General features: G+C 42.3%; 1 protein-coding gene across 1 annotated transcript; it reads right to left on the bottom strand.

Annotated features, from left to right (window-relative positions):
• Positions 1 to 18,523: 18,523 nt before the first annotated feature.
• LOC146025604 (uncharacterized) lies at positions 18,524 to 23,146 on the bottom strand. The gene is made up of 2 exons (XM_083155530.1): positions 20,603 to 23,146; positions 18,524 to 18,654 (listed from the first exon to the last, which is right to left on the bottom strand). Exon 1 carries the CDS (start codon positions 23,144 to 23,146, stop codon positions 21,971 to 21,973), a length of 1,176 nt encoding a protein of 391 aa, XP_083011656.1. The 3' UTR covers positions 18,524 to 18,654; positions 20,603 to 21,970.
• Between the last annotated feature and the right edge of the window lie 2,563 nt (positions 23,147 to 25,709).

The raw sequence follows: 25,709 nt of genomic DNA, 5'->3' as shown, positions 1-25,709 counted from the left end.
AAAAACCTTAATATATAAGAACATGGTAAAATAGTAGCTCACCTTTAACAAAGGAGAATCCTTTAATAACCTGGGCAAGCTTTAATTGTTTTCTTTTATAAAATGTGCGCCCCGACATGGGATCTAGCAGATCAAAAATGCACTCATTGTAGATCTCACAGAAGGAAACCCAAACAGAGTATCTGATCGATCCATCAAGCCTGAAATAATCTTCGATTTCAGAACGGACTCTGGAAGACTCTGAGAATCCTCCAGCAACTACAGGGTGAAGAACAGAACAAATTCAGAAGCCGAAGAATAGAGTGATACAGCCACGATGACCGTTCCTGCACCTATGGTGAGTAAACCCCTAGATAAAGTAAGGGGTACTTGTGTATTATCACGACGCCCAATTAGCATACGTACGGCACCGTAGGGAAATCGCATTTTAGTGGCATGCAATGCGATTTGTAAAGTTAATTTATTCACTGCTTTTGCCCCCAGGCCATCGTATGCGATTTTTTGATCGCATGCGATTTCCTGGGGTAGAATGCCATGACTTTAGGTATACAATAATATGATTGTATGTCCTAAAAACAGGTTTAACGCACCCCCCACCCGAAGCGTGGCAAGTGCAGAGCCCCGCGAGGGGTGGCGGAACGCGTCCTCCGACTTTCATTACCCCACTATCAACGTCGGCGTGGAGTTGACTTTATATAGTGTGTTGCGAGCGCAGCGGGGGGACACTGAATTCATGTATAGTAATCCGCTGTGCTCGCCACGCTATATAAAATCAACTCCATGCCGACGTGGTGTGGATAGTGGGGGAGGGGTGTGCATTAAACCTATTTATACCTAATGTCATCCCAGAAAAGTCGCATGCGATTTTGCGGGAGGTGCGATGCCATGCGATGAGATGAGAGCAGTGAATAAATTAACTTTATAATCTCATGCCACTAAAATGGCATGCGATTTCCCTAGGCAGAATAGCCATCTAAGCATTTGGCGTAGTGGGCGCCGTGATAATACTCAAGTACCAAGTAAGGCTTTAAAGCAGTGGTTCTAAAACTGTGTGCCGTGGCTCCCTGGGGTGCCTCGGGTTGGTGGTCCTGGACCAATTCAAATTATTCATGATTATTTATGGACAAAACCAGTGCTGGTGGCTGCCAATCATAAAATATGTGTACAAACAGAAGCAAATCCTGCCCTTTACCACATAACTGATCCTAAGAAGCACATAAACAAAATTTACTTAATTTTATATATTTTTCGGCCCTAGGGGTGCCGTGGAAAAATTCTGATACTCTAGGCCAGGCATGGGTCCTCAAACTGCGGCCCTCCAGATGTTGTGAAACTACAAATCCCAGCATGCCTTGCCACAGTGTTAACACTACCTTATAGCAAAACTGTGGCAAGGCATGCTGGGATTTGTAGTTTCACAACATCTGGAGGGCCACAGTTTGAGGACCCATGCTCTAGGGTGCCGCGATTCAAAAAAAGATTGGGAACGCCTGCTTTAAAGCTAAAGACACATAAGAAAAATCGAAAAGGCTTTAAAAGTTCATAAGCCAAATATTACTTAGTAGCGATAGATGTCAGGCTGGTTTTAATTTCAGGGTTACAACACGCAACTCAGACTAGAATACTTTTTTCCTGCTTTGGAGGTTTGCATATAGGCCGAGGTAGTTTCTGCTGGCATTATGATTTAAAAAGAGTAAACACAGTTGTTTGAAAATAAATAGCTTCACCCAACCACTGACCATGAGTGACAGAAAAGTTTGTGAGTTATCATTCATATTCCTGACAAATGGCCAGAAAATCACAAATTCTGCTAGAGTAAGTAAGCTTATGAGCACAACACACACATATATATATATATATATATATATATCTCCCACTGATCATGATCATTAGTTCCTCAGGGGCTGCCCTGTGGCTCATCTTACAGCTCTAGCGGAATACAAAGGCTGCAAGTTTCTGCATACAGGACAACAAATCAGAAGCAGCGGTCTTATGATATGGAGAATGTGTGGGCGAATAAGCCGCTGCAAACTCCTCTACAGATATTTAAGGGTGCTGAATAGGAAGAACTCCAAGTCTATTTATTAGTGCAGCTTTAGAATGATTAATCAGTTTTATTGCAGAGTACACAATGGTGGCAGACCTATGTAAACCAGCAAACTTTGTTCTGTGTTTATAGATGGCAACACTCCCAGGATTATGCATTACCTTCATCACTTAGAAAATCTGTATCCGCAGATGTTCTACTGTTGTCACTCCGAACGCTACAATGAGAATCAACCTAAACAAAAAAAATAAAGTAAGAAAAAAGCACCTGTATAGGAAAGCATTGGGGGAGGGAGTCATTGGAGTCAGTTAATTGATTTACAATGATTATAAAGCATACTGCATTAGCCCTTTTAGTGCCAATCAGTGAGATGTGCAAAATAACCGGCCAGCATTGCTCACATTTGTTATACAAATAAAAAAACTAAAAAAGGGGTGTTGGGAGATGTAATTTTATCTCTCCTTTACCTGATAGACCTCAATGTGATGACTCCTTAGAATTCCGTGAGAGAGAGACCCTGTATAGTAATGATCAATAATCGAAGACCAAGTATGCAGGGTACAACTCTGCCTTTAATGTTACAGATTACAGGTATATATATCAGTAGACAAGAAAATGAACATTGACCTATACATTTAATTGGACCAAAAGTGGTGCATAGGGGTGGCTCTGACGTAGGGGGATACTGCATCAGCAGAACTACATGTTTGGTAAACTTTTGTACTCAGCAAGAAGTTTGCACACTGGACAAATAGAGTTTGCACTCGACATAAAACAGGGATGGGAGGGGGGAGGTCAAGGAGCAGACAAAAGACAAAGAGGTTACACAACAGACGTTTAGGATATAATAAAGACAGCTATGTACACATAGAATCCTACAATCCCCTCTTAGAATCATGTTTGTTATATTACATGATTCTTACACGTAGATTCTTCTTCTTTCGTTGTTCTTGTACGTACATAGCATAATCCTCGGGGGTAGGGGGGCCACGTGTCAAATCAGTATACATAGTGGGTGTAGCAGTATCAAGGTACTTAGAAGCTACCTTTTTACAAAGTGGGAAAACACAATAAGCAGTAATCACAATGAATATCAAAACTACAAGGATAATGATGCCTAGTTGTGCAAGTGCGTGTTTCCAATTGTTCATCCATCCAAACCAATCAGCCCAGGGGTCAGAGACACCTGAGTTCTTCTTGAGTTCAATGGAGAGATCCTCTAATTTTTTAATAGCTAAGGTTATTTTGCCATTGGCACCTGTGTTGTCAGGTATGTACGTACAACATCCTGCAACCTTACTAATATATACACAAGTTCCTCCCTTCTCAGCAAGAATCATGTCTAAAGCCATACGATTCTGGAATGTCATTTGTGATGTGGCTTCCAACTGTTCTGCAATACCTTTCAACGCATCTCTGGTATCATTAACAAATCTCTGTTGATTATAGTACATATAATTTATCCATGCTACATTCTTATTGATTGTCACAATGGGTATCAGTGATTCAAAGCCGGCAGCAACTTCGTCTCATGCTTTGAACTCATCTGGGACCCCTCTTGGGACACCAATAGTGTCGATATACACATGAGGATCAAAACTTTCCTTAGGTGTTTCTCTTTTACTTCTAATAATGTCTAATGGTTTTGTTGTGGGTGCAGGTGTGGGTATTTCAATGCTGGAGGGTAGAACGTGGATAGGCATAATGATTTTAGCCAGGGCACATTCTCCTTTCCATGTGTTTTCGAGTCTGGTTCTAATCTTCATATCACCACAAATAAAATAAATATCACCAAGGGATTTTTTCATTATGGGCATAGCAAAGAATCTGCGAGTGGCACAGAATCATTCAGGGAATACTTTCAGATCAACTCCATTGGTGGTATTTGAATAGTAACAAGTATAATTTCCTGGATAAATGGTGATGGTGTTACCTGGGTTAGTATTTTTAGACAAAATGGGGTAATTCCTTTTCCATGACTCACATTCATTATCTAATGTCTTATTACCAGTGTACAGAGTAAAAAAGCATTTATCCTCTGATTCTGGTATGTTCAGAGGGACAGTACCTAGATGAGGTCTAGATTTAGCACATACATAACAATCAGTATTATTAGTTTTATGAGCATTGTACTTCATCCATTCTAACCAAAAATTGACATCTGAATATCCAGTTTCCATAGCCATGCTATCTTCATAAGTAGGGTTATCAATGGCTACCATATCCTTGAACTTAACTATGTGTGGCATAAGAGGCTTGCCTGTGTCGTCCCTTCCCCTCTGTGCACTGGGGATATAGTTTTTATCATTATACATATCTTGTAGACGGAAGGTTTGTCGGTGACCCAAGTCTCCTATACCTCTGGGGTAGTAAATTCCAAATACGTACAGGCCACTGTCTTGGGGGCTGGGGTTTTCTATATTTATCGTAAACTGGCAGGGCTTAAGGGTCTTAGGTTTCCAGTACCCGTGGGGTCGATCTGCGTTAGAGGAGGTGCAGCTGGTGGTGGGCCTAGAGATAGTCATTCTATCTATGAGGGCCCTGTCATGTTTGTCTTTCCTGTTCAGGGCCTCGGTGGGGCGGTAACCCCACTTGTTCCCTGAATTCCAAGCTGCCGCCCCCCAATAATCGCAGTTGTGTCCCCAGTCATTACTTGTCACACAAATATAAATGATTTCAGACCTTAAATGGGAATCAAACCGCATGGCTTGATCAATTTTTTCTCTCTTTTTAGCTAGTTCTGGGAACTGAAAATAGTCAAGCACAAATGTGGCAACATGGGTGTTAGATGAATTATACCATAGGGTTAGTAGTTCGTCATCTTGAGTTATATCTACTTCAGCTTCAAGGGGCATATATACTGCAAGACCTAGCAAAATCACTAGGGCTAAGGCGGGGGGAATCATTTCTTTCAAAGTCCCCCTCGGCTTCAGGAGTTTGTAAATCTTCGTCTTCGGTGTCTGCAACCGGCAGTTCTTCTCCAGGGTGGAGGTCAGGGCTGTCTACCCTCGTTAGTACCTCGTCCTCGATCTGTTCTCTATCCGGGACGTTACTCGGGATTCTCTTTACTCTGGATGCGTGTATCCACACCGGTCCTTCGTCTGTAAGAACAGCCATTCTGGTTACAGCGATGACTTCCGTCTCTGGTCCGTATGCAAAGTCTCCTGGGCTCTTGTTTCTCGGCAGGATCTTCACAACGACCTTATCTCCAACCCTGAATGGGTGAGTTGGTATCTGCGGATGAGAAGGATTTTTAAAAATAACATTTTGTTCAGTCTCATCTAGTTTCTGTATTAGGGATCTTACGTACTCATCCCTTATTAGTTCCAAGTCTCCTTCCTGTATGACTAATGGTTTCTTCGCCCAGGGTGTGGGGAAAGGCCTACCCATTAGTATCTCAAAGGGGGAGTATCCTAAAGTCTTTTGTGGCGTCATTCTAATTTCAGCCAGTATGATGGGAAGGACTGCCTTCCATTTGCTAAAGGTACCGCCTGTTGCTTTTCTCAGTTTATCTTTTAGAGTTCTGTTCATGCGTTCCACGATACCTGAACTCTGGGGATGATATGGAATGTGGAATTTCCATTGGATTTGCAAGGCTTTAACTAAAGCTTCAGTGACTTTTGCAGTAAAGGCTGATCCTTTATCACTATTGATTTGTAGTGGGCATCCCCATCGCGGAATGATCTCCTGCGTGAGAATACGGGCAACTGTTTTTGCGTCCTCGGACTTTGTTGGAAATGCTTCTGGCCATCGCGAGAACATATCAACTATGACCAAAGCGTATTCTTGTTTTCCTGTACCTGGTATATGGGTAAAGTCTATTTGCAGGTGAGTGAACGGGGTTGTTGGATACTGGAGATGCTGGTGTCTTGCTTTATCTGGGTTATTTGGGTTGTTCCTAAGACACACAATACATCTGCTAACATATTGGTTTACAAGTTCTTTTGCATTTGTAATATAAAAGTCATTGGTGAGGAGCAGTGTTGTTGTGGTTTTACTCTGGTGACCTACTCCGTGGTAGTGTGCTATGAACAGTGAAGCACTTGTTTGGGGGATGCACGGTTTCCCCTCTTTGCAGATTAATCCAGTCCGTGGATTCTTCTGCAGAATTGGATATGTCCAATCTGATAAATCAGAGTTAGAGGCAGCCGCCTGTAGCTCCGTAAGTAAATATGTGTCATCTAATGACGGTGGCGAGATTACGGTCAGTGTGAGATTGTATGTGGATGTAGTGGCAGCACGTTTAGCAGCAGTGTCAGCAAGGGCATTGCCCCGCGAAATATCGTCCTTTCCTCCGGTGTGTGCTTTGCAGTGGAGGATGGCAATGTGTGAAGGCAATGTGATTGCATGTAACAAATCAGAAATGAGTTGGGCATGAGAGATGCCTTTCCCATCGGCGCCTGTGAAGCCTCGGCGCTGCCAAATCATGCCATGGTCGTGAACAACGCCATAAGCATATTTGGAGTCTGTGTAAATGGTGACAGGTTTTCCTGTGTACAAGTGACAAGCTCTAGTGAGAGCAATTAGTTCAGCAGCTTGTGCTGATTGCAGAGGAACTGCTTTTGCTTCAAGGACAGTTTGAGGAAGTTTAACTACTGCGTAGCCTGCCTGGTACGTGTTGTCATTTGGTCGACTGCAAGAGCCGTCAACAAAAATTATGTCGGCGTCGGGTATGGGTACAGTCGACATGTCACTTCTTGGTGAAGTTTCTGAGTCGATAGTCAGAGAGCAGTCATGGGGTGGTGGAGGTTCATCGTCAGGTTCTTTTAAGCCTAAAAGGGCATTGAGTACAGGAACAGGTCCTGCTGTGTTTGTTGCATATTTTATGACAAGAGATGGGTTTCCTAGGAGGAGCACCTCGTATCCACTGAGTCTCTGAGCTGACATATGCTGTGTATGTAAGCCTTTGAGAATTGTGAGGACATTGTGTGTAGTGTGGAGAACAGTGCAATGTCCTAACGTGAGTGTGGCAGCCATTTCAACAACCATTGCACAGGCAGCCAGTGCTCGAAGGCACGCAGGCATTCCTTGTACAGTGACTGGCATTACTTTGGAAAAGAATGCGACAGGTCGCAATTTGCCTCCATGAAATTGTGTTAGCACGCCTGCCATAGTCTTACAGGTGTCCCTTGCAAACAAGTGGAATGGCAAAACACAGTTGGGGAGGCCCAGAGCCGGACTTTTAACTAACATTGACTTTAACTTTTCATATGCAGCTGACATTTCACTTGACCATTGTATGACTTTGGGTTTGTCACTGAGAGTAGCTTGTCTCAGAATGTTATCATAATAGGAACAATCAGAAATCCACTGTCTGCAGTAATTTACCATTCCCAAGAAAGATAACATTTCCTTCTGGGTAGTTGGGGTGACCAGGCCCAATACAGACTGTATGCGTTGTGGGCTGATTTTCCTTTCTCCTTCAGAGAGCACAAAACCCAAGTAATTGACATGACTTTGACACCATACATTTGTGTAGCAGACACAAGACAACAATCCCTTCTTCAGTCTAGTTACTGAACGCAGGGCGCACTACCAGCACCACAACTACCAGCATCAGCCTGAGTAGTTTTTATGTTGGTTATAGATCACTGATAACATCAAACCACCTTAATTTCAGCTGTAGCGGGTCCACCCCTCCCTTTTTTCATAGAGCTGAAACAGGTCTCCCTGCAACTTCTTCTTCCCCCCTGCTTAGGTGAGCCCTGAAAATTAAAATAACACCCTGCCCTGTCTAAACTTATAGGAGACAGGAAAAAAGACATAGAGGAAGGGGAGGAGTAGGCTTATGTACCTGAGGTGGACGGAGCCTATGTGGAAAAAAATCACCCTGTCTAAGCTGAGGAAAGGGGAAATATCCCTAAGTATGGCTGCCATGGGGATCGTAGAAGAAAATTAACCACTTTAGCTAAATTGAGAAATTCAGAATTAATGGTCCCAAATTCATACTGGGTAGTAAACTTCGCTTACTCAAGACAATAACGGTGAGACCTGTAAAGAATCAGAAAAAATAAAAATGGACTACTCCTAAAGGAGACAGTGCAGGTGTATTTGCGACTTCTCCATGTTGTAAGACAGATAGTTTAGAATAAAGGACAATTCCACCCAAATTATCCTGTAACCTAGATACATTTTTGGAAAGTGGGTGTGAGCAATCCCATAGATATATTCACAGCATTTTTAATTTTTGTAGCTTTAAAAAATAAATAAACAGGAGTCTGATATTTGTAGAAACTACTACAAAGGGTGTTCAGGGTGAGAAATAGTGATACAGAAATCATATGATTGTGCAGAGCCATCAGATTGTGGTGTTGTTATACATGTAGTGTTATCACTTGGTAGGCTGCTCATCAACATCTGTTTCTGCCAGTAAGGGGTTAATGACCGATTTTTTGTTTGGGGGGGGGGGTTCAAATAATGTAAAACTAAACAAACAAAAAACCTGTGCTATTAAGTTGTGTGCATATTTGTGGTCCCACAGTAATACATACAAGTGTGGCTAGCATCTTGGTAAAGCAATAGACTAGTAATTCCCAAACAGTGAGCCTAGGCACCCTGTGGTCCAAGATTAAAATAAGATTTATGGTCAAAGCGAAGTATATATATAATAATATTATAGAAGTGCTGGCAGCTGCCATTCATAAAATGTGAACATTCAGAACCACAACTGAACTTAAGTGTAACCAGTAAGCACCAATTACTTGGTTTCATTTTTTTAAATCAATAAAAAACGACTTTTGGACTTGTCTTGAATAAAATAGAGACTCTAGGGTGGCAGGATTGAAGAAAAGTTTGGGAACCACCGAGTTAGGTTTCCTTCAACTATTTTAGAAGACATGGAGGTAAATTCAGTAGTACATAAGAAATAGTCAAAAGGACTTTGGTAAGATTGTATGAGCTGGCCGGATTTTAAAATCAGTTAAAAAGCCCATGCTTCTGGCATCTCTGGATAATTCTAGAGCAGCACTTCTTTTCCAGGTCACATATGTGCAATAAACTTACATAAGCAGAAGACTATATTCCTTCTACAGAGTATACATATACAATACAGTTGCATAATAGAGGATTAACACATCCAATGTGACCTTTACTTTTTGCATATACTTCACTTTAGATACTGAATATGTGCAGGAAAAAACCTTAATATATAAGAACATGGTAAAATAGTAGCTCACCTTTAACAAAGGAGAGAATCCTTTAATAACCTGGGCAAGCTTTAATTGTTTTCTTTTATAAAATGTGCGCCCCGACATGGGATCTAGCAGATCAAAAATGCACTCATTGTAGATCTCACAGAAGGAAACCCAAACAGAGTATCTGATCGATCCATCAAGCCTGAAATAATCTTCGATTTCAGAACGGACTCTGGAAGACTCTGAGAATCCTCCAGCAACTACAGGGTGAAGAACAGAACAAATTCAGAAGCCGAAGAATAGAGTGATACAGCCACGATGACCGTTCCTGCACCTATGGTGAGTAAACCCCTAGATAAAGTAAGGGGTACTTGTGTATTATCACGACGCCCAATTAGCATACGTACGGCACCGTAGGGAAATCGCATTTTAGTGGCATGCAATGCGATTTGTAAAGTTAATTTATTCACTGCTTTTGCCCCCAGGCCATCGTATGCGATTTTTTGATCGCATGCGATTTCCTGGGGTAGAATGCCATGACTTTAGGTATACAATAATATGATTGTATGTCCTAAAAACAGGTTTAACGCACCCCCCACCCGAAGCGTGGCAAGTGCAGAGCCCCGCGAGGGGTGGCGGAACGCGTCCTCCGACTTTCATTACCCCACTATCAACGTCGGCGTGGAGTTGACTTTATATAGTGTGTTGCGAGCGCAGCGGGGGGACACTGAATTCATGTATAGTAATCCGCTGTGCTCGCCACGCTATATAAAATCAACTCCATGCCGACGTGGTGTGGATAGTGGGGGAGGGGTGTGCATTAAACCTATTTATACCTAATGTCATCCCAGAAAAGTCACATGCGATTTTGCGGGAGGTGCGATGCCATGCGATGAGATGAGAGCAGTGAATAAATTAACTTTATAATCTCATGCCACTAAAATGGCATGCGATTTCCCTAGGCAGAATAGCCATCTAAGCATTTGGCGTAGTGGGCGCCGTGATAATACTCAAGTACCAAGTAAGGCTTTAAAGCAGTGGTTCTAAAACTGTGTGCCGTGGCTCCCTGGGGTGCCTCGGGTTGGTGGTCCTGGACCAATTCAAATTATTCATGATTATTTATGGACAAAACCAGTGCTGGTGGCTGCCAATCATAAAATATGTGTACAAACAGAAGCAAATCCTGCCCTTTACCACATAACTGATCCTAAGAAGCACATAAACAAAATTTACTTAATTTTATATATTTTTCGGGCCTAGGGGTGCCGTGGAAAAATTCTGATACTCTAGGCCGGGCATGGGTCCTCAAACTGCGGCCCTCCAGATGTTGTGAAACTACAAATCCCAGCATGCCTTGCCACAGTGTTAACACTACCTTATAGCAAAACTGTGGCAAGGCATGCTGGGATTTGTAGTTTCACAACATCTGGAGGGCCACAGTTTGAGGACCCATGCTCTAGGGTGCCGCGATTCAAAAAAAGATTGGGAACGCCTGCTTTAAAGCTAAAGACACATAAGAAAAATCGAAAAGGCTTTAAAAGTTCATAAGCCAAATATTACTTAGTAGCGATAGATGTCAGGCTGGTTTTAATTTCAGGGTTACAACACGCAACTCAGACTAGAATACTTTTTTCCTGCTTTGGAGGTTTGCATATAGGCCGAGGTAGTTTCTGCTGGCATTATGATTTAAAAAGAGTAAACACAGTTGTTTGAAAATAAATAGCTTCACCCAACCACTGACCATGAGTGACAGAAAAGTTTGTGAGTTATCATTCATATTCCTGACAAATGGCCAGAAAATCACAAATTCTGCTAGAGTAAGTAAGCTTATGAGCACAACACACACACATATATATATATATATATATATATATATATATATATATATATATATATATATATATATCTCCCACTGATCATGATCATTAGTTCCTCAGGGGCTGCCCTGTGGCTCATCTTACAGCTCTAGCGGAATACAAAGGCTGCAAGTTTCTGCATACAGGACAACAAATCAGAAGCAGCGGTCTTGTGATATGGAGAATGTGTGGGCGAATAAGCCGCTGCAAACTCCTCTACAGATATTTAAGGGTGCTGAATAGGAAGAACTCCAAGTCTATTTATTAGTGCAGCTTTAGAATGATTAATCAGTTTTATTGCAGAGTACACAATGGTGGCAGACCTATGTAAACCAGCAAACTTTGTTCTGTGTTTATAGATGGCAACACTCCCAGGATTATGCATTACCTTCATCACTTAGAAAATCTGTATCCGCAGATGTTCTACTGTTGTCACTCCGAACGCTACAATGAGAATCAACCTAAACAAAAAAAATAAAGTAAGAAAAAAGCACCTGTATAGGAAAGCATTGGGGGAGGGAGTCATTGGAGTCAGTTAATTGATTTACAATGATTATAAAGCATACTGCATTAGCCCTTTTAGTGCCAATCAGTGAGATGTGCAAAATAACCGGCCAGCATTGCTCACATTTGTTATACAAATAAAAAAACTAAAAAAGGGGTGTTGGGAGATGTAATTTTATCTCTCCTTTACCTGATAGACCTCAATGTGATGACTCCTTAGAATTCCGTGAGAGAGAGACCCTGTATAGTAATGATCAATAATCGAAGACCAAGTATGCAGGGTACAACTCTGCCTTTAATGTTACAGATTACAGGTATATATATCAGTAGACAAGAAAATGAACATTGACCTATACATTTAATTGGACCAAAAGTGGTGCATAGGGGTGGCTCTGACGTAGGGGGATACTGCATCAGCAGAACTACATGTTTGGTAAACTTTTGTACTCAGCAAGAAGTTTGCACACTGGACAAATAGAGTTTGCACTCGACATAAAACAGGGATGGGAGGGGGGAGGTCAAGGAGCAGACAAAAGACAAAGAGGTTACACAACAGACGTTTAGGATATAATAAAGACAGCTATGTACACATAGAATCCTACAATCCCCTCTTAGAATCATGTTTGTTATATTACATGATTCTTACACGTAGATTCTTCTTCTTTCGTTGTTCTTGTAGGTACATAGCATAATCCTCGGGGGTAGGGGGGCCACGTGTCAAATCAGTATACATAGTGGGTGTAGCAGTATCAAGGTACTTAGAAGCTACCTTTTTACAAAGTGGGAAAACACAATAAGCAGTAATCACAATGAATATCAAAACTACAAGGATAATGATGCCTAGTTGTGCAAGTGCGTGTTTCCAATTGTTCATCCATCCAAACCAATCAGCCCAGGGGTCAGAGACACCTGAGTTCTTCTTGAGTTCAATGGAGAGATCCTCTAATTTTTTAATAGCTAAGGTTATTTTGCCATTGGCACCTGTGTTGTCAGGTATGTACGTACAACATCCTGCAACCTTACTAATATATACACAAGTTCCTCCCTTCTCAGCAAGAATCATGTCTAAAGCCATACGATTCTGGAATGTCATTTGTGATGTGGCTTCCAACTGTTCTGCAATACCTTTCAACGCATCTCTGGTATCATTAACAAATCTCTGTTGATTATAGTACATATAATTTATCCATGCTACATTCTTATTGATTGTCACAATGGGTATCAGTGATTCAAAGCCGGCAGCAACTTCGTCTCATGCTTTGAACTCATCTGGGACCCCTCTTGGGACACCAATAGTGTCGATATACACATGAGGATCAAAACTTTCCTTAGGTGTTTCTCTTTTACTTCTAATAATGTCTAATGGTTTTGTTGTGGGTGCAGGTGTGGGTATTTCAATGCTGGAGGGTAGAACGTGGATAGGCATAATGATTTTAGCCAGGGCACATTCTCCTTTCCATGTGTTTTCGAGTCTGGTTCTAATCTTCATATCACCACAAATAAAATAAATATCACCAAGGGATTTTTTCATTATGGGCATAGCAAAGAATCTGCGAGTGGCACAGAATCATTCAGGGAATACTTTCAGATCAACTCCATTGGTGGTATTTGAATAGTAACAAGTATAATTTCCTGGATAAATGGTGATGGTGTTACCTGGGTTAGTATTTTTAGACAAAATGGGGTAATTCCTTTTCCATGACTCACATTCATTATCTAATGTCTTATTACCAGTGTACAGAGTAAAAAAGCATTTATCCTCTGATTCTGGTATGTTCAGAGGGACAGTACCTAGATGAGGTCTAGATTTAGCACATACATAACAATCAGTATTATTAGTTTTATGAGCATTGTACTTCATCCATTCTAACCAAAAATTGACATCTGAATATCCAGTTTCCATAGCCATGCTATCTTCATAAGTAGGGTTATCAATGGCTACCATATCCTTGAACTTAACTATGTGTGGCATAAGAGGCTTGCCTGTGTCGTCCCTTCCCCTCTGTGCACTGGGGATATAGTTTTTATCATTATACATATCTTGTAGACGGAAGGTTTGTCGGTGACCCAAGTCTCCTATACCTCTGGGGTAGTAAATTCCAAATACGTACAGGCCACTGTCTTGGGGGCTGGGGTTTTCTATATTTATCGTAAACTGGCAGGGCTTAAGGGTCTTAGGTTTCCAGTACCCGTGGGGTCGATCTGCGTTAGAGGAGGTGCAGCTGGTGGTGGGCCTAGAGATAGTCATTCTATCTATGAGGGCCCTGTCATGTTTGTCTTTCCTGTTCAGGGCCTCGGTGGGGCGGTAACCCCACTTGTTCCCTGAATTCCAAGCTGCCGCCCCCCAATAATCGCAGTTGTGTCCCCAGTCATTACTTGTCACACAAATATAAATGATTTCAGACCTTAAATGGGAATCAAACCGCATGGCTTGATCAATTTTTTCTCTCTTTTTAGCTAGTTCTGGGAACTGAAAATAGTCAAGGACAAATGTGGCAACATGGGTGTTAGATGAATTATACCATAGGGTTAGTAGTTCGTCATCTTGAGTTATATCTACTTCAGCTTCAAGGGGCATATATACTGCAAGACCTAGCAAAATCACTAGGGCTAAGGCGGGGGGAATCATTTCTTTCAAAGTCCCCCTCGGCTTCAGGAGTTTGTAAATCTTCGTCTTCGGTGTCTGCAACCGGCAGTTCTTCTCCAGGGTGGAGGTCAGGGCTGTCTACCCTCGTTAGTACCTCGTCCTCGATCTGTTCTCTATCCGGGACGTTACTCGGGATTCTCTTTACTCTGGATGCGTGTATCCACACCGGTCCTTCGTCTGTAAGAACAGCCATTCTGGTTACAGTGATGACTTCCGTCTCTGGTCCGTATGCAAAGTCTCCTGGGCTCTTGTTTCTCGGCAGGATCTTCACAACGACCTTATCTCCAACCCTGAATGGGTGAGTTGGTATCTGCGGATGAGAAGGATTTTTAAAAATAACATTTTGTTCAGTCTCATCTAGTTTCTGTATTAGGGATCTTACGTACTCATCCCTTATTAGTTCCAAGTCTCCTTCCTGTATGACTAATGGTTTCTTCGCCCAGGGTGTGGGGAAAGGCCTACCCATTAGTATCTCAAAGGGGGAGTATCCTAAAGTCTTTTGTGGCGTCATTCTAATTTCAGCCAGTATGATGGGAAGGACTGCCTTCCATTTGCTGAAGGTACCGCCTGTTGCTTTTCTCAGTTTATCTTTTAGAGTTCTGTTCATGCGTTCCACGATACCTGAACTCTGGGGATGATATGGAATGTGGAATTTCCATTGGATTTGCAAGGCTTTAACTAAAGCTTCAGTGACTTTTGCAGTAAAGGCTGATCCTTTATCACTATTGATTTGTAGTGGGCATCCCCATCGCGGAATGATCTCCTGCGTGAGAATACGGGCAACTGTTTTTGCGTCCTCGGACTTTGTTGGAAATGCTTCTGGCCATCGCGAGAACATATCAACTATGACCAAAGCGTATTCTTGTTTTCCTGTACCTGGTATATGGGTAAAGTCTATTTGCAGGTGAGTGAACGGGGTTGTTGGATACTGGAGATGCTGGTGTCTTGCTTTATCTGGGTTATTTGGGTTGTTCCTAAGACACACAATACATCTGCTAACATATTGGTTTACAAGTTCTTTTGCATTTGTAATATAAAAGTCATTGGTGAGGAGCAGTGTTGTTGTGGTTTTACTATGGTGACCTACTCCGTGGTAGTGTGCTATGAACAGTGAAGCACTTGTTTGGGGGATGCACGGTTTCCCCTCTTTGCAGATTAATCCAGTCCGTGGATTCTTCTGCAGAATTGGATATGTCCAATCTGATAAATCAGAGTTAGAGGCAGCCGCCTGTAGCTCCGTAAGTAAATATGTGTCATCTAATGACGGTGGCGAGATTACGGTCAGTGTGAGATTGTATGTGGATGTAGTGGCAGCACGTTTAGCAGCAGTGTCAGCAAGGGCATTGCCCCGCGAAATATCGTCCTTTCCTCCGGTGTGTGCTTTGCAGTGGAGGATGGCAATGTGTGAAGGCATGTGATTGCATGTAACAAATCAGAAATGAGTTGGGCATGAGAGATGCCTTTCCCATCGGCGCCTGTGAAGCCTCGGCGCTGCCAAATCATGCCATGGTCGTGAACAACGCCATAAGCATATTTGGAGTCTGTGTAAATGGTGACAGGTTTTCCTGTGTACAAGTGACAAGCTCTAGTGAGAGCAATTAGTTCAGCAGCTTGTGCTGATTGCAGAGGAACTGCTTTTGCTTCAAGGACAGTTTGAGGAAGTTTAACTACTGCGTAGCCTGCCTGGTACGTGTTGTCATTTGGTCGACTGCAAGAGCCGTCAACAAAAATTATGTCGGCGTCGGGTATGGGTACAGTCGACATGTCACTTCTTGGTGAAGTTTCTGAGTCGATAGTCAGAGAGCAGTCATGGGGTGGTGGAGGTTCATCGTCAGGTTCTTTTAAGCCTAAAAGGGCATTGAGTACAGGAACAGGTCCTGCTGTGTTTGTTGCATATTTTATGACAAGAGATGGGTTTCCTAGGAGGAGCACCTCGTATCCACTGAGTCTCTGAGCTGACATATGCTGTGTATGTAAGCCTTTGAGAATTGTGAGGACATTGTGTGTAGTGTGGAGAACAGTGCAATGTCCTAACGTGAGTGTGGCAGCCATTTCAACCATTGCACAGGCAGCCAGTGCTCGAAGGCACGCAGGCATTCCTTGTACAGTGACTGGCATTACTTTGGAAAAGAATGCGACAGGTCGCAATTTGCCTCCATGAAATTGTGTTAGCACGCCTGCCATAGTCTTACAGGTGTCCCTTGCAAACAAGTGGAATGGCAAAACACAGTTGGGGAGGCCCAGAGCCGGACTTTTAACTAACATTGACTTTAACTTTTCATATGCAGCTGACATTTCACTTGACCATTGTATGACTTTGGGTTTGTCACTGAGAGTAGCTTGTCTCAGAATGTTATCATAATAGGAACAATCAGAAATCCACTGTCTGCAGTAATTTACCATTCCCAAGAAAGATAACATTTCCTTCTGGGTAGTTGGGGTGACCAGGCCCAATACAGACTGTATGCGTTGTGGGCTGATTTTCCTTTCTCCTTCAGAGAGCACAAAACCCAAGTAATTGACATGACTTTGACACCATACATTTGTGTAGCAGACACAAGACAACAATCCCTTCTTCAGTCTAGTTACTGAACGCAGGGCGCACCACCAGCACCACAACTACCAGCATCAGCCTGAGTAGTTTTTATGTTGGTTATAGATCACTGATAACATCAAACCACCTTAATTTCAGCTGTAGCGGGTCCACCCCTCCCTTTTTTCATAGAGCTGAAACAGGTCTCCCTGCAACTTCTTCTTCCCCCCTGCTTAGGTGAGCCCTGAAAATTAAAATAACACCCTGCCCTGTCTAAACTTATAGGAGACAGGAAAAAAGACATAGAGGAAGGGGAGGAGTAGGCTTATGTACCTGAGGTGGACGGAGCCTATGTGGAAAAAAATCACCCTGTCTAAGCTGAGGAAAGGGGAAATATCCCTAAGTATGGCTGCCATGGGGATCGTAGAAGAAAATTAACCACTTTAGCTAAATTGAGAAATTCAGAATTAATGGTCCCAAATTCATACTGGGTAGTAAACTTCGCTTACTCAAGACAATAACGGTGAGACCTGTAAAGAATCAGAAAAAATAAAAATGGACTACTCCTAAAGGAGACAGTGCAGGTGTATTTGAGACTTCTCCATGTTGTAAGACAGATAGTTTAGAATAAAGGACAATTCCACCCAAATTATCCTGTAACCTAGATACATTTTTGGAAAGTGGGTGTGAGCAATCCCATAGATATATTCACAGCATTTTTAATTTTTGTAGCTTTAAAAAATAAATAAACAGGAGTCTGATATTTGTAGAAACTACTACAAAGGGTGTTCAGGGTGAGAAATAGTGATACAGAAATCATATGATTGTGCAGAGCCATCAGATTGTGGTGTTGTTATACATGTAGTGTTATCACTTGGTAGGCTGCTCATCAACATCTGTTTCTGCCAGTAAGGGGTTAATGACCGATTTTTTGTTTGGGGGGGGGGGGGTTCAAATAATGTAAAACTAAACAAACAAAAAACCTGTGCTATTAAGTTGTGTGCATATTTGTGGTCCCACAGTAATACATACAAGTGTGGCTAGCATCTTGGTAAAGCAATAGACTAGTAATTCCCAAACAGTGAGCCTAGGCACCCTGGGGTCCAAGATTAAAATAAGATTTATGGTCAAAGCGAAGTATATATATAATAATATTATAGAAGTGCTGGCAGCTGCCATTCATAAAATGTGAACATTCAGAACCACAACTGAACTTAAGTGTAACCAGTAAGCACCAATTACTTGGTTTCATTTTTTTAAATCAATAAAAAACGACTTTTGGACTTGTCTTGAATAAAATAGAGACTCTAGGGTGGCAGGATTGAAGAAAAGTTTGGGAACCACCGAGTTAGGTTTCCTTCAACTATTTTAGAAGACATGGAGGTAAATTCAGTAGTACATAAGAAATAGTCAAAAGGACTTTGGTAAGATTGTATGAGCTGGCCGGATTTTAAAATCAGTTAAAAAGCCCCATGCTTCTGGCATCTCTGGATAATTCTAGAGCAGCACTTCTTTTCCAGGTCACATATGTGCAATAAACTTACATAAGCAGAAGACTATATTCCTTCTACAGAGTATACATATACAATACAGTTGCATAATAGAGGATTAACACATCCAATGTGACCTTTACTTTTTTGCATATACTTCACTTTAGATACTGAATATGTGCAGGAAAAAACCTTAATATATAAGAACATGGTAAAATAGTAGCTCACCTTTAACAAAGGAGAATCCTTTAATAACCTGGGCAAGCTTTAATTGTTTTCTTTTATAAAATGTGCGCCCCGACATGGGATCTAGCAGATCAAAAATGCACTCATTGTAGATCTCACAGAAGGAAACCCAAACAGAGTATCTGATCGATCCATCAAGCCTGAAATAATCTTCGATTTCAGAACGGACTCTGGAAGACTCTGAGAATCCTCCAGCAACTACAGGGTGAAGAACAGAACAAATTCAGAAGCCGAAGAATAGAGTGATACAGCCACGATGACCGTTCCTGCACCTATGGTGAGTAAACCCCTAGATAAAGTAAGGGGTACTTGTGTATTATCACGACGCCCAATTAGCATACGTACGGCACCGTAGGGAAATCGCATTTTAGTGGCATGCAATGCGATTTGTAAAGTTAATTTATTCACTGCTTTTGCCCCCAGGCCATCGTATGCGATTTTTTGATCGCATGCGATTTCCTGGGGTAGAATGCCATGACTTTAGGTATACAATAATATGATTGTATGTCCTAAAAACAGGTTTAACGCACCCCCCACCCGAAGCGTGGCAAGTGCAGAGCCCCGCGAGGGGTGGCGGAACGCGTCCTCCGACTTTCATTACCCCACTATCAACGTCGGCGTGGAGTTGACTTTATATAGTGTGTTGCGAGCGCAGCGGGGGGACACTGAATTCATGTATAGTAATCCGCTGTGCTCGCCACGCTATATAAAATCAACTCCATGCCGACGTGGTGTGGATAGTGGGGGAGGGGTGTGCATTAAACCTATTTATACCTAATGTCATCCCAGAAAAGTCGCATGCGATTTTGCGGGAGGTGCGATGCCATGCGATGAGATGAGAGCAGTGAATAAATTAACTTTATAATCTCATGCCACTAAAATGGCATGCGATTTCCCTAGGCAGAATAGCCATCTAAGCATTTGGCGTAGTGGGCGCCGTGATAATACTCAAGTACCAAGTAAGGCTTTAAAGCAGTGGTTCTAAAACTGTGTGCCGTGGCTCCCTGGGGTGCCTCGGGTTGGTGGTCCTGCACCAATTCAAATTATTCATGATTATTTATGGACAAAACCAGTGCTGGTGGCTGCCAATCATAAAATATGTGTACAAACAGAAGCAAATCCTGCCCTTTACCACATAACTGATCCTAAGAAGCACATAAACAAAATTTACTTAATTTTATATATTTTTCGGGCCTAGGGGTGCCGTGGAAAAATTCTGATACTCTAGGCCGGGCATGGGTCCTCAAACTGCGGCCCTCCAGATGTTGTGAAACTACAAATCCCAGCATGCCTTGCCACAGTGTTAACACTACCTTATAGCAAAACTGTGGCAAGGCATGCTGGGATTTGTAGTTTCACAACATCTGGAGGGCCACAGTTTGAGGACCCATGCTCTAGGGTGCCGCGATTCAAAAAAAGATTGGGAACGCCTGCTTTAAAGCTAAAGACACATAAGAAAAATCGAAAAGGCTTTAAAAGTTCATAAGCCAAATATTACTTAGTAGCGATAGATGTCAGGCTGGTTTTAATTTCAGGGTTACAACACGCAACTCAGACTAGAATACTTTTTTCCTGCTTTGGAGGTTTGCATATAGGCCGAGGTAGTTTCTGCTGGCATTATGATTTAAAAAGAGTAAACACAGTTGTTTGAAAATAAATAGCTTCACCCAACCACTGACCATGAGTGACAGAAAAGTTTGTGAGTTATCATTCATATTCCTGACAAATGGCCAGAAAATCACAAATTCTGCTAGAGTAAGTAAGCTTATGAGCACAACACACACATATATATATATATATATATATATCTCCCACTGATCATGATCATTAGTTCCTCAGGGGCTGCCCTGTGGCTCATCTTACAGCTCTAGCGGAATACAAAGGCTGCAAGTTTCTGCATACAGGACAACAAATCAGAAGCAGCGGTCTTATGATATGGAGAATGTGTGGGCGAATAAGCCGCTGCAAACTCCTCTACAGATATTTAAGGGTGCTGAATAGGAAGAACTCCAAGTCTATTTATTAGTGCAGCTTTAGAATGATTAATCAGTTTTATTGCAGAGTACACAATGGTGGCAGACCTATGTAAACCAGCAAACTTTGTTCTGTGTTTATAGATGGCAACACTCCCAGGATTATGCATTACCTTCATCACTTAGAAAATCTGTATCCGCAGATGTTCTACTGTTGTCACTCCGAACGCTACAATGAGAATCAACCTAAACAAAAAAAATAAAGTAAGAAAAAAGCACCTGTATAGGAAAGCATTGGGGGAGGGAGTCATTGGAGTCAGTTAATTGATTTACAATGATTATAAAGCATACTGCATTAGCCCTTTTAGTGCCAATCAGTGAGATGTGCAAAATAACCGGCCAGCATTGCTCACATTTGTTATACAAATAAAAAAACTAAAAAAGGGGTGTTGGGAGATGTAATTTTATCTCTCCTTTACCTGATAGACCTCAATGTGATGACTCCTTAGAATTCCGTGAGAGAGAGACCCTGTATAGTAATGATCAATAATCGAAGACCAAGTATGCAGGGTACAACTCTGCCTTTAATGTTACAGATTACAGGTATATATATCAGTAGACAAGAAAATGAACATTGACCTATACATTTAATTGGACCAAAAGTGGTGCATAGGGGTGGCTCTGACGTAGGGGGATACTGCATCAGCAGAACTACATGTTTGGTAAACTTTTGTACTCAGCAAGAAGTTTGCACACTGGACAAATAGAGTTTGCACTCGACATAAAACAGGGATGGGAGGGGGGAGGTCAAGGAGCAGACAAAAGACAAAGAGGTTACACAACAGACGTTTAGGATATAATAAAGACAGCTATGTACACATAGAATCCTACAATCCCCTCTTAGAATCATGTTTGTTATATTACATGATTCTTACACGTAGATTCTTCTTCTTTCGTTGTTCTTGTACGTACATAGCATAATCCTCGGGGGTAGGGGGGCCACGTGTCAAATCAGTATACATAGTGGGTGTAGCAGTATCAAGGTACTTAGAAGCTACCTTTTTACAAAGTGGGAAAACACAATAAGCAGTAATCACAATGAATATCAAAACTACAAGGATAATGATGCCTAGTTGTGCAAGTGCGTGTTTCCAATTGTTCATCCATCCAAACCAATCAGCCCAGGGGTCAGAGACACCTGAGTTCTTCTTGAGTTCAATGGAGAGATCCTCTAATTTTTTAATAGCTAAGGTTATTTTGCCATTGGCACCTGTGTTGTCAGGTATGTACGTACAACATCCTGCAACCTTACTAATATATACACAAGTTCCTCCCTTCTCAGCAAGAATCATGTCTAAAGCCATACGATTCTGGAATGTCATTTGTGATGTGGCTTCCAACTGTTCTGCAATACCTTTCAACGCATCTCTGGTATCATTAACAAATCTCTGTTGATTATAGTACATATAATTTATCCATGCTACATTCTTATTGATTGTCACAATGGGTATCAGTGATTCAAAGCCGGCAGCAACTTCGTCTCATGCTTTGAACTCATCTGGGACCCCTCTTGGGACACCAATAGTGTCGATATACACATGAGGATCAAAACTTTCCTTAGGTGTTTCTCTTTTACTTCTAATAATGTCTAATGGTTTTGTTGTGGGTGCAGGTGTGGGTATTTCAATGCTGGAGGGTAGAACGTGGATAGGCATAATGATTTTAGCCAGGGCACATTCTCCTTTCCATGTGTTTTCGAGTCTGGTTCTAATCTTCATATCACCACAAATAAAATAAATATCACCAAGGGATTTTTTCATTATGGGCATAGCAAAGAATCTGCGAGTGGCACAGAATCCTTCAGGGAATACTTTCAGATCAACTCCATTGGTGGTATTTGAATAGTAACAAGTATAATTTCCTGGATAAATGGTGATGGTGTTACCTGGGTTAGTATTTTTAGACAAAATGGGGTAATTCCTTTTCCATGACTCACATTCATTATCTAATGTCTTATTACCAGTGTACAGAGTAAAAAAGCATTTATCCTCTGATTCTGGTATGTTCAGAGGGACAGTACCTAGATGAGGTCTAGATTTAGCGCATACATAACAATCAGTATTATTAGTTTTATGAGCATTGTACTTCATCCATTCTAACCAAAAATTGACATCTGAATATCCAGTTTCCATAGCCATGCTATCTTCATAAGTAGGGTTATCAATGGCTACCATATCCTTGAACTTAACTATGTGTGGCATAAGAGGCTTGCCTGTGTCGTCCCTTCCCCTCTGTGCACTGGGGATATAGTTTTTATCATTATACATATCTTGTAGACGGAAGGTTTGTCGGTGACCCAAGTCTCCTATACCTCTGGGGTAGTAAATTCCAAATACGTACAGGCCACTGTCTTGGGGGCTGGGGTTTTCTATATTTATCGTAAACTGGCAGGGCTTAAGGGTCTTAGGTTTCCAGTACCCGTGGGGTCGATCTGCGTTAGAGGAGGTGCAGCTGGTGGTGGGCCTAGAGATAGTCATTCTATCTATGAGGGCCCTGTCATGTTTGTCTTTCCTGTTCAGGGCCTCGGTGGGGCGGTAACCCCACTTGTTCCCTGAATTCCAAGCTGCCGCCCCCCAATAATCGCAGTTGTGTCCCCAGTCATTACTTGTCACACAAATATAAATGATTTCAGACCTTAAATGGGAATCAAACCGCATGGCTTGATCAATTTTTTCTCTCTTTTTAGCTAGTTCTGGGAACTGAAAATAGTCAAGCACAAATGTGGCAACATGGGTGTTAGATGAATTATACCATAGGGTTAGTAGTTCGTCATCTTGAGTTATATCTACTTCAGCTTCAAGGGGCATATATACTGCAAGACCTAGCAAAATCACTAGGGCTAAGGCGGGGGGAATCATTTCTTTCAAAGTCCCCCTCGGCTTCAGGAGTTTGTAAATCTTCGTCTTCGGTGTCTGCAACCGGCAGTTCTTCTCCAGGGTGGAGGTCAGGGCTGTCTACCCTCGTTAGTACCTCGTCCTCGATCTGTTCTCTATCCGGGACGTTACTCGGGATTCTCTTTACTCTGGATGCGTGTATCCACACCGGTCCTTCGTCTGTAAGAACAGCCATTCTGGTTACAGCGATGACTTCCGTCTCTGGTCCGTATGCAAAGTCTCCTGGGCTCTTGTTTCTCGGCAGGATCTTCACAACGACCTTATCTCCAACCCTGAATGGGTGAGTTGGTATCTGCGGATGAGAAGGATTTTTAAAAATAACATTTTGTTCAGTCTCATCTAGTTTCTGTATTAGGGATCTTACGTACTCATCCCTTATTAGTTCCAAGTCTCCTTCCTGTATGACTAATGGTTTCTTCGCCCAGGGTGTGGGGAAAGGCCTACCCATTAGTATCTCAAAGGGGGAGTATCCTAAAGTCTTTTGTGGCGTCATTCTAATTTCAGCCAGTATGATGGGAAGGACTGCCTTCCATTTGCTGAAGGTACCGCCTGTTGCTTTTCTCAGTTTATCTTTTAGAGTTCTGTTCATGCGTTCCACGATACCTGAACTCTGGGGATGATATGGAATGTGGAATTTCCATTGGATTTGCAAGGCTTTAACTAAAGCTTCAGTGACTTTTGCAGTAAAGGCTGATCCTTTATCACTATTGATTTGTAGTGGGCATCCCCATCGCGGAATGATCTCCTGCGTGAGAATACGGGCAACTGTTTTTGCGTCCTCGGACTTTGTTGGAAATGCTTCTGGCCATCGCGAGAACATATCAACTATGACCAAAGCGTATTCTTGTTTTCCTGTACCTGGTATATGGGTAAAGTCTATTTGCAGGTGAGTGAACGGGGTTGTTGGATACTGGAGATGCTGGTGTCTTGCTTTATCTGGGTTATTTGGGTTGTTCCTAAGACACACAATACATCTGCTAACATATTGGTTTACAAGTTCTTTTGCATTTGTAATATAAAAGTCATTGGTGAGGAGCAGTGTTGTTGTGGTTTTACTATGGTGACCTACTCCGTGGTAGTGTGCTATGAACAGTGAAGCACTTGTTTGGGGGATGCACGGTTTCCCCTCTTTGCAGATTAATCCAGTCCGTGGATTCTTCTGCAGAATTGGATATGTCCAATCTGATAAATCAGAGTTAGAGGCAGCCGCCTGTAGCTCCGTAAGTAAATATGTGTCATCTAATGACGGTGGCGAGATTACGGTCAGTGTGAGATTGTATGTGGATGTAGTGGCAGCACGTTTAGCAGCAGTGTCAGCAAGGGCATTGCCCCGCGAAATATCGTCCTTTCCTCCGGTGTGTGCTTTGCAGTGGAGGATGGCAATGTGTGAAGGCAATGTGATTGCATGTAACAAATCAGAAATGAGTTGGGCATGAGAGATGCCTTTCCCATCGGCGCCTGTGAAGCCTCGGCGCTGCCAAATCATGCCATGGTCGTGAACAACGCCATAAGCATATTTGGAGTCTGTGTAAATGGTGACAGGTTTTCCTGTGTACAAGTGACAAGCTCTAGTGAGAGCAATTAGTTCAGCAGCTTGTGCTGATTGCAGAGGAACTGCTTTTGCTTCAAGGACAGTTTGAGGAAGTTTAACTACTGCGTAGCCTGCCTGGTACGTGTTGTCATTTGGTCGACTGCAAGAGCCGTCAACAAAAATTATGTCGGCGTCGGGTATGGGTACAGTCGACATGTCACTTCTTGGTGAAGTTTCTGAGTCGATAGTCAGAAAGCAGTCATGGGGTGGTGGAGGTTCATCGTCAGGTTCTTTTAAGCCTAAAAGGGCATTGAGTACAGGAACAGGTCCTGCTGTGTTTGTTGCATATTTTATGACAAGAGATGGGTTTCCTAGGAGGAGCACCTCGTATCCACTGAGTCTCTGAGCTGACATATGCTGTGTATGTAAGCCTTTGAGAATTGTGAGGACATTGTGTGTAGTGTGGAGAACAGTGCAATGTCCTAACGTGAGTGTGGCAGCCATTTCAACAACCATTGCACAGGCAGCCAGTGCTCGAAGGCACGCAGGCATTCCTTGTACAGTGACTGGCATTACTTTGGAAAAGAATGCGACAGGTCGCAATTTGCCTCCATGAAATTGTGTTAGCACGCCCGCCATAGTCTTACAGGTGTCCCTTGCAAACAAGTGGAATGGCAAAACACAGTTGGGGAGGCCCAGAGCCGGACTTTTAACTAACATTGACTTTAACTTTTCATATGCAGCTGACATTTCACTTGACCATTGTATGACTTTGGGTTTGTCACTGAGAGTAGC

The sequence above is a fragment of the Crinia signifera genome, chromosome 8, assembly GCF_055691185.1.
Source record: "Crinia signifera chromosome 8, ASM5569118v1, whole genome shotgun sequence".
Taxonomy (NCBI): domain Eukaryota; kingdom Metazoa; phylum Chordata; class Amphibia; order Anura; family Myobatrachidae; genus Crinia; species Crinia signifera.
This window is presented reverse-complemented; position numbering and strand designations above follow the sequence as displayed.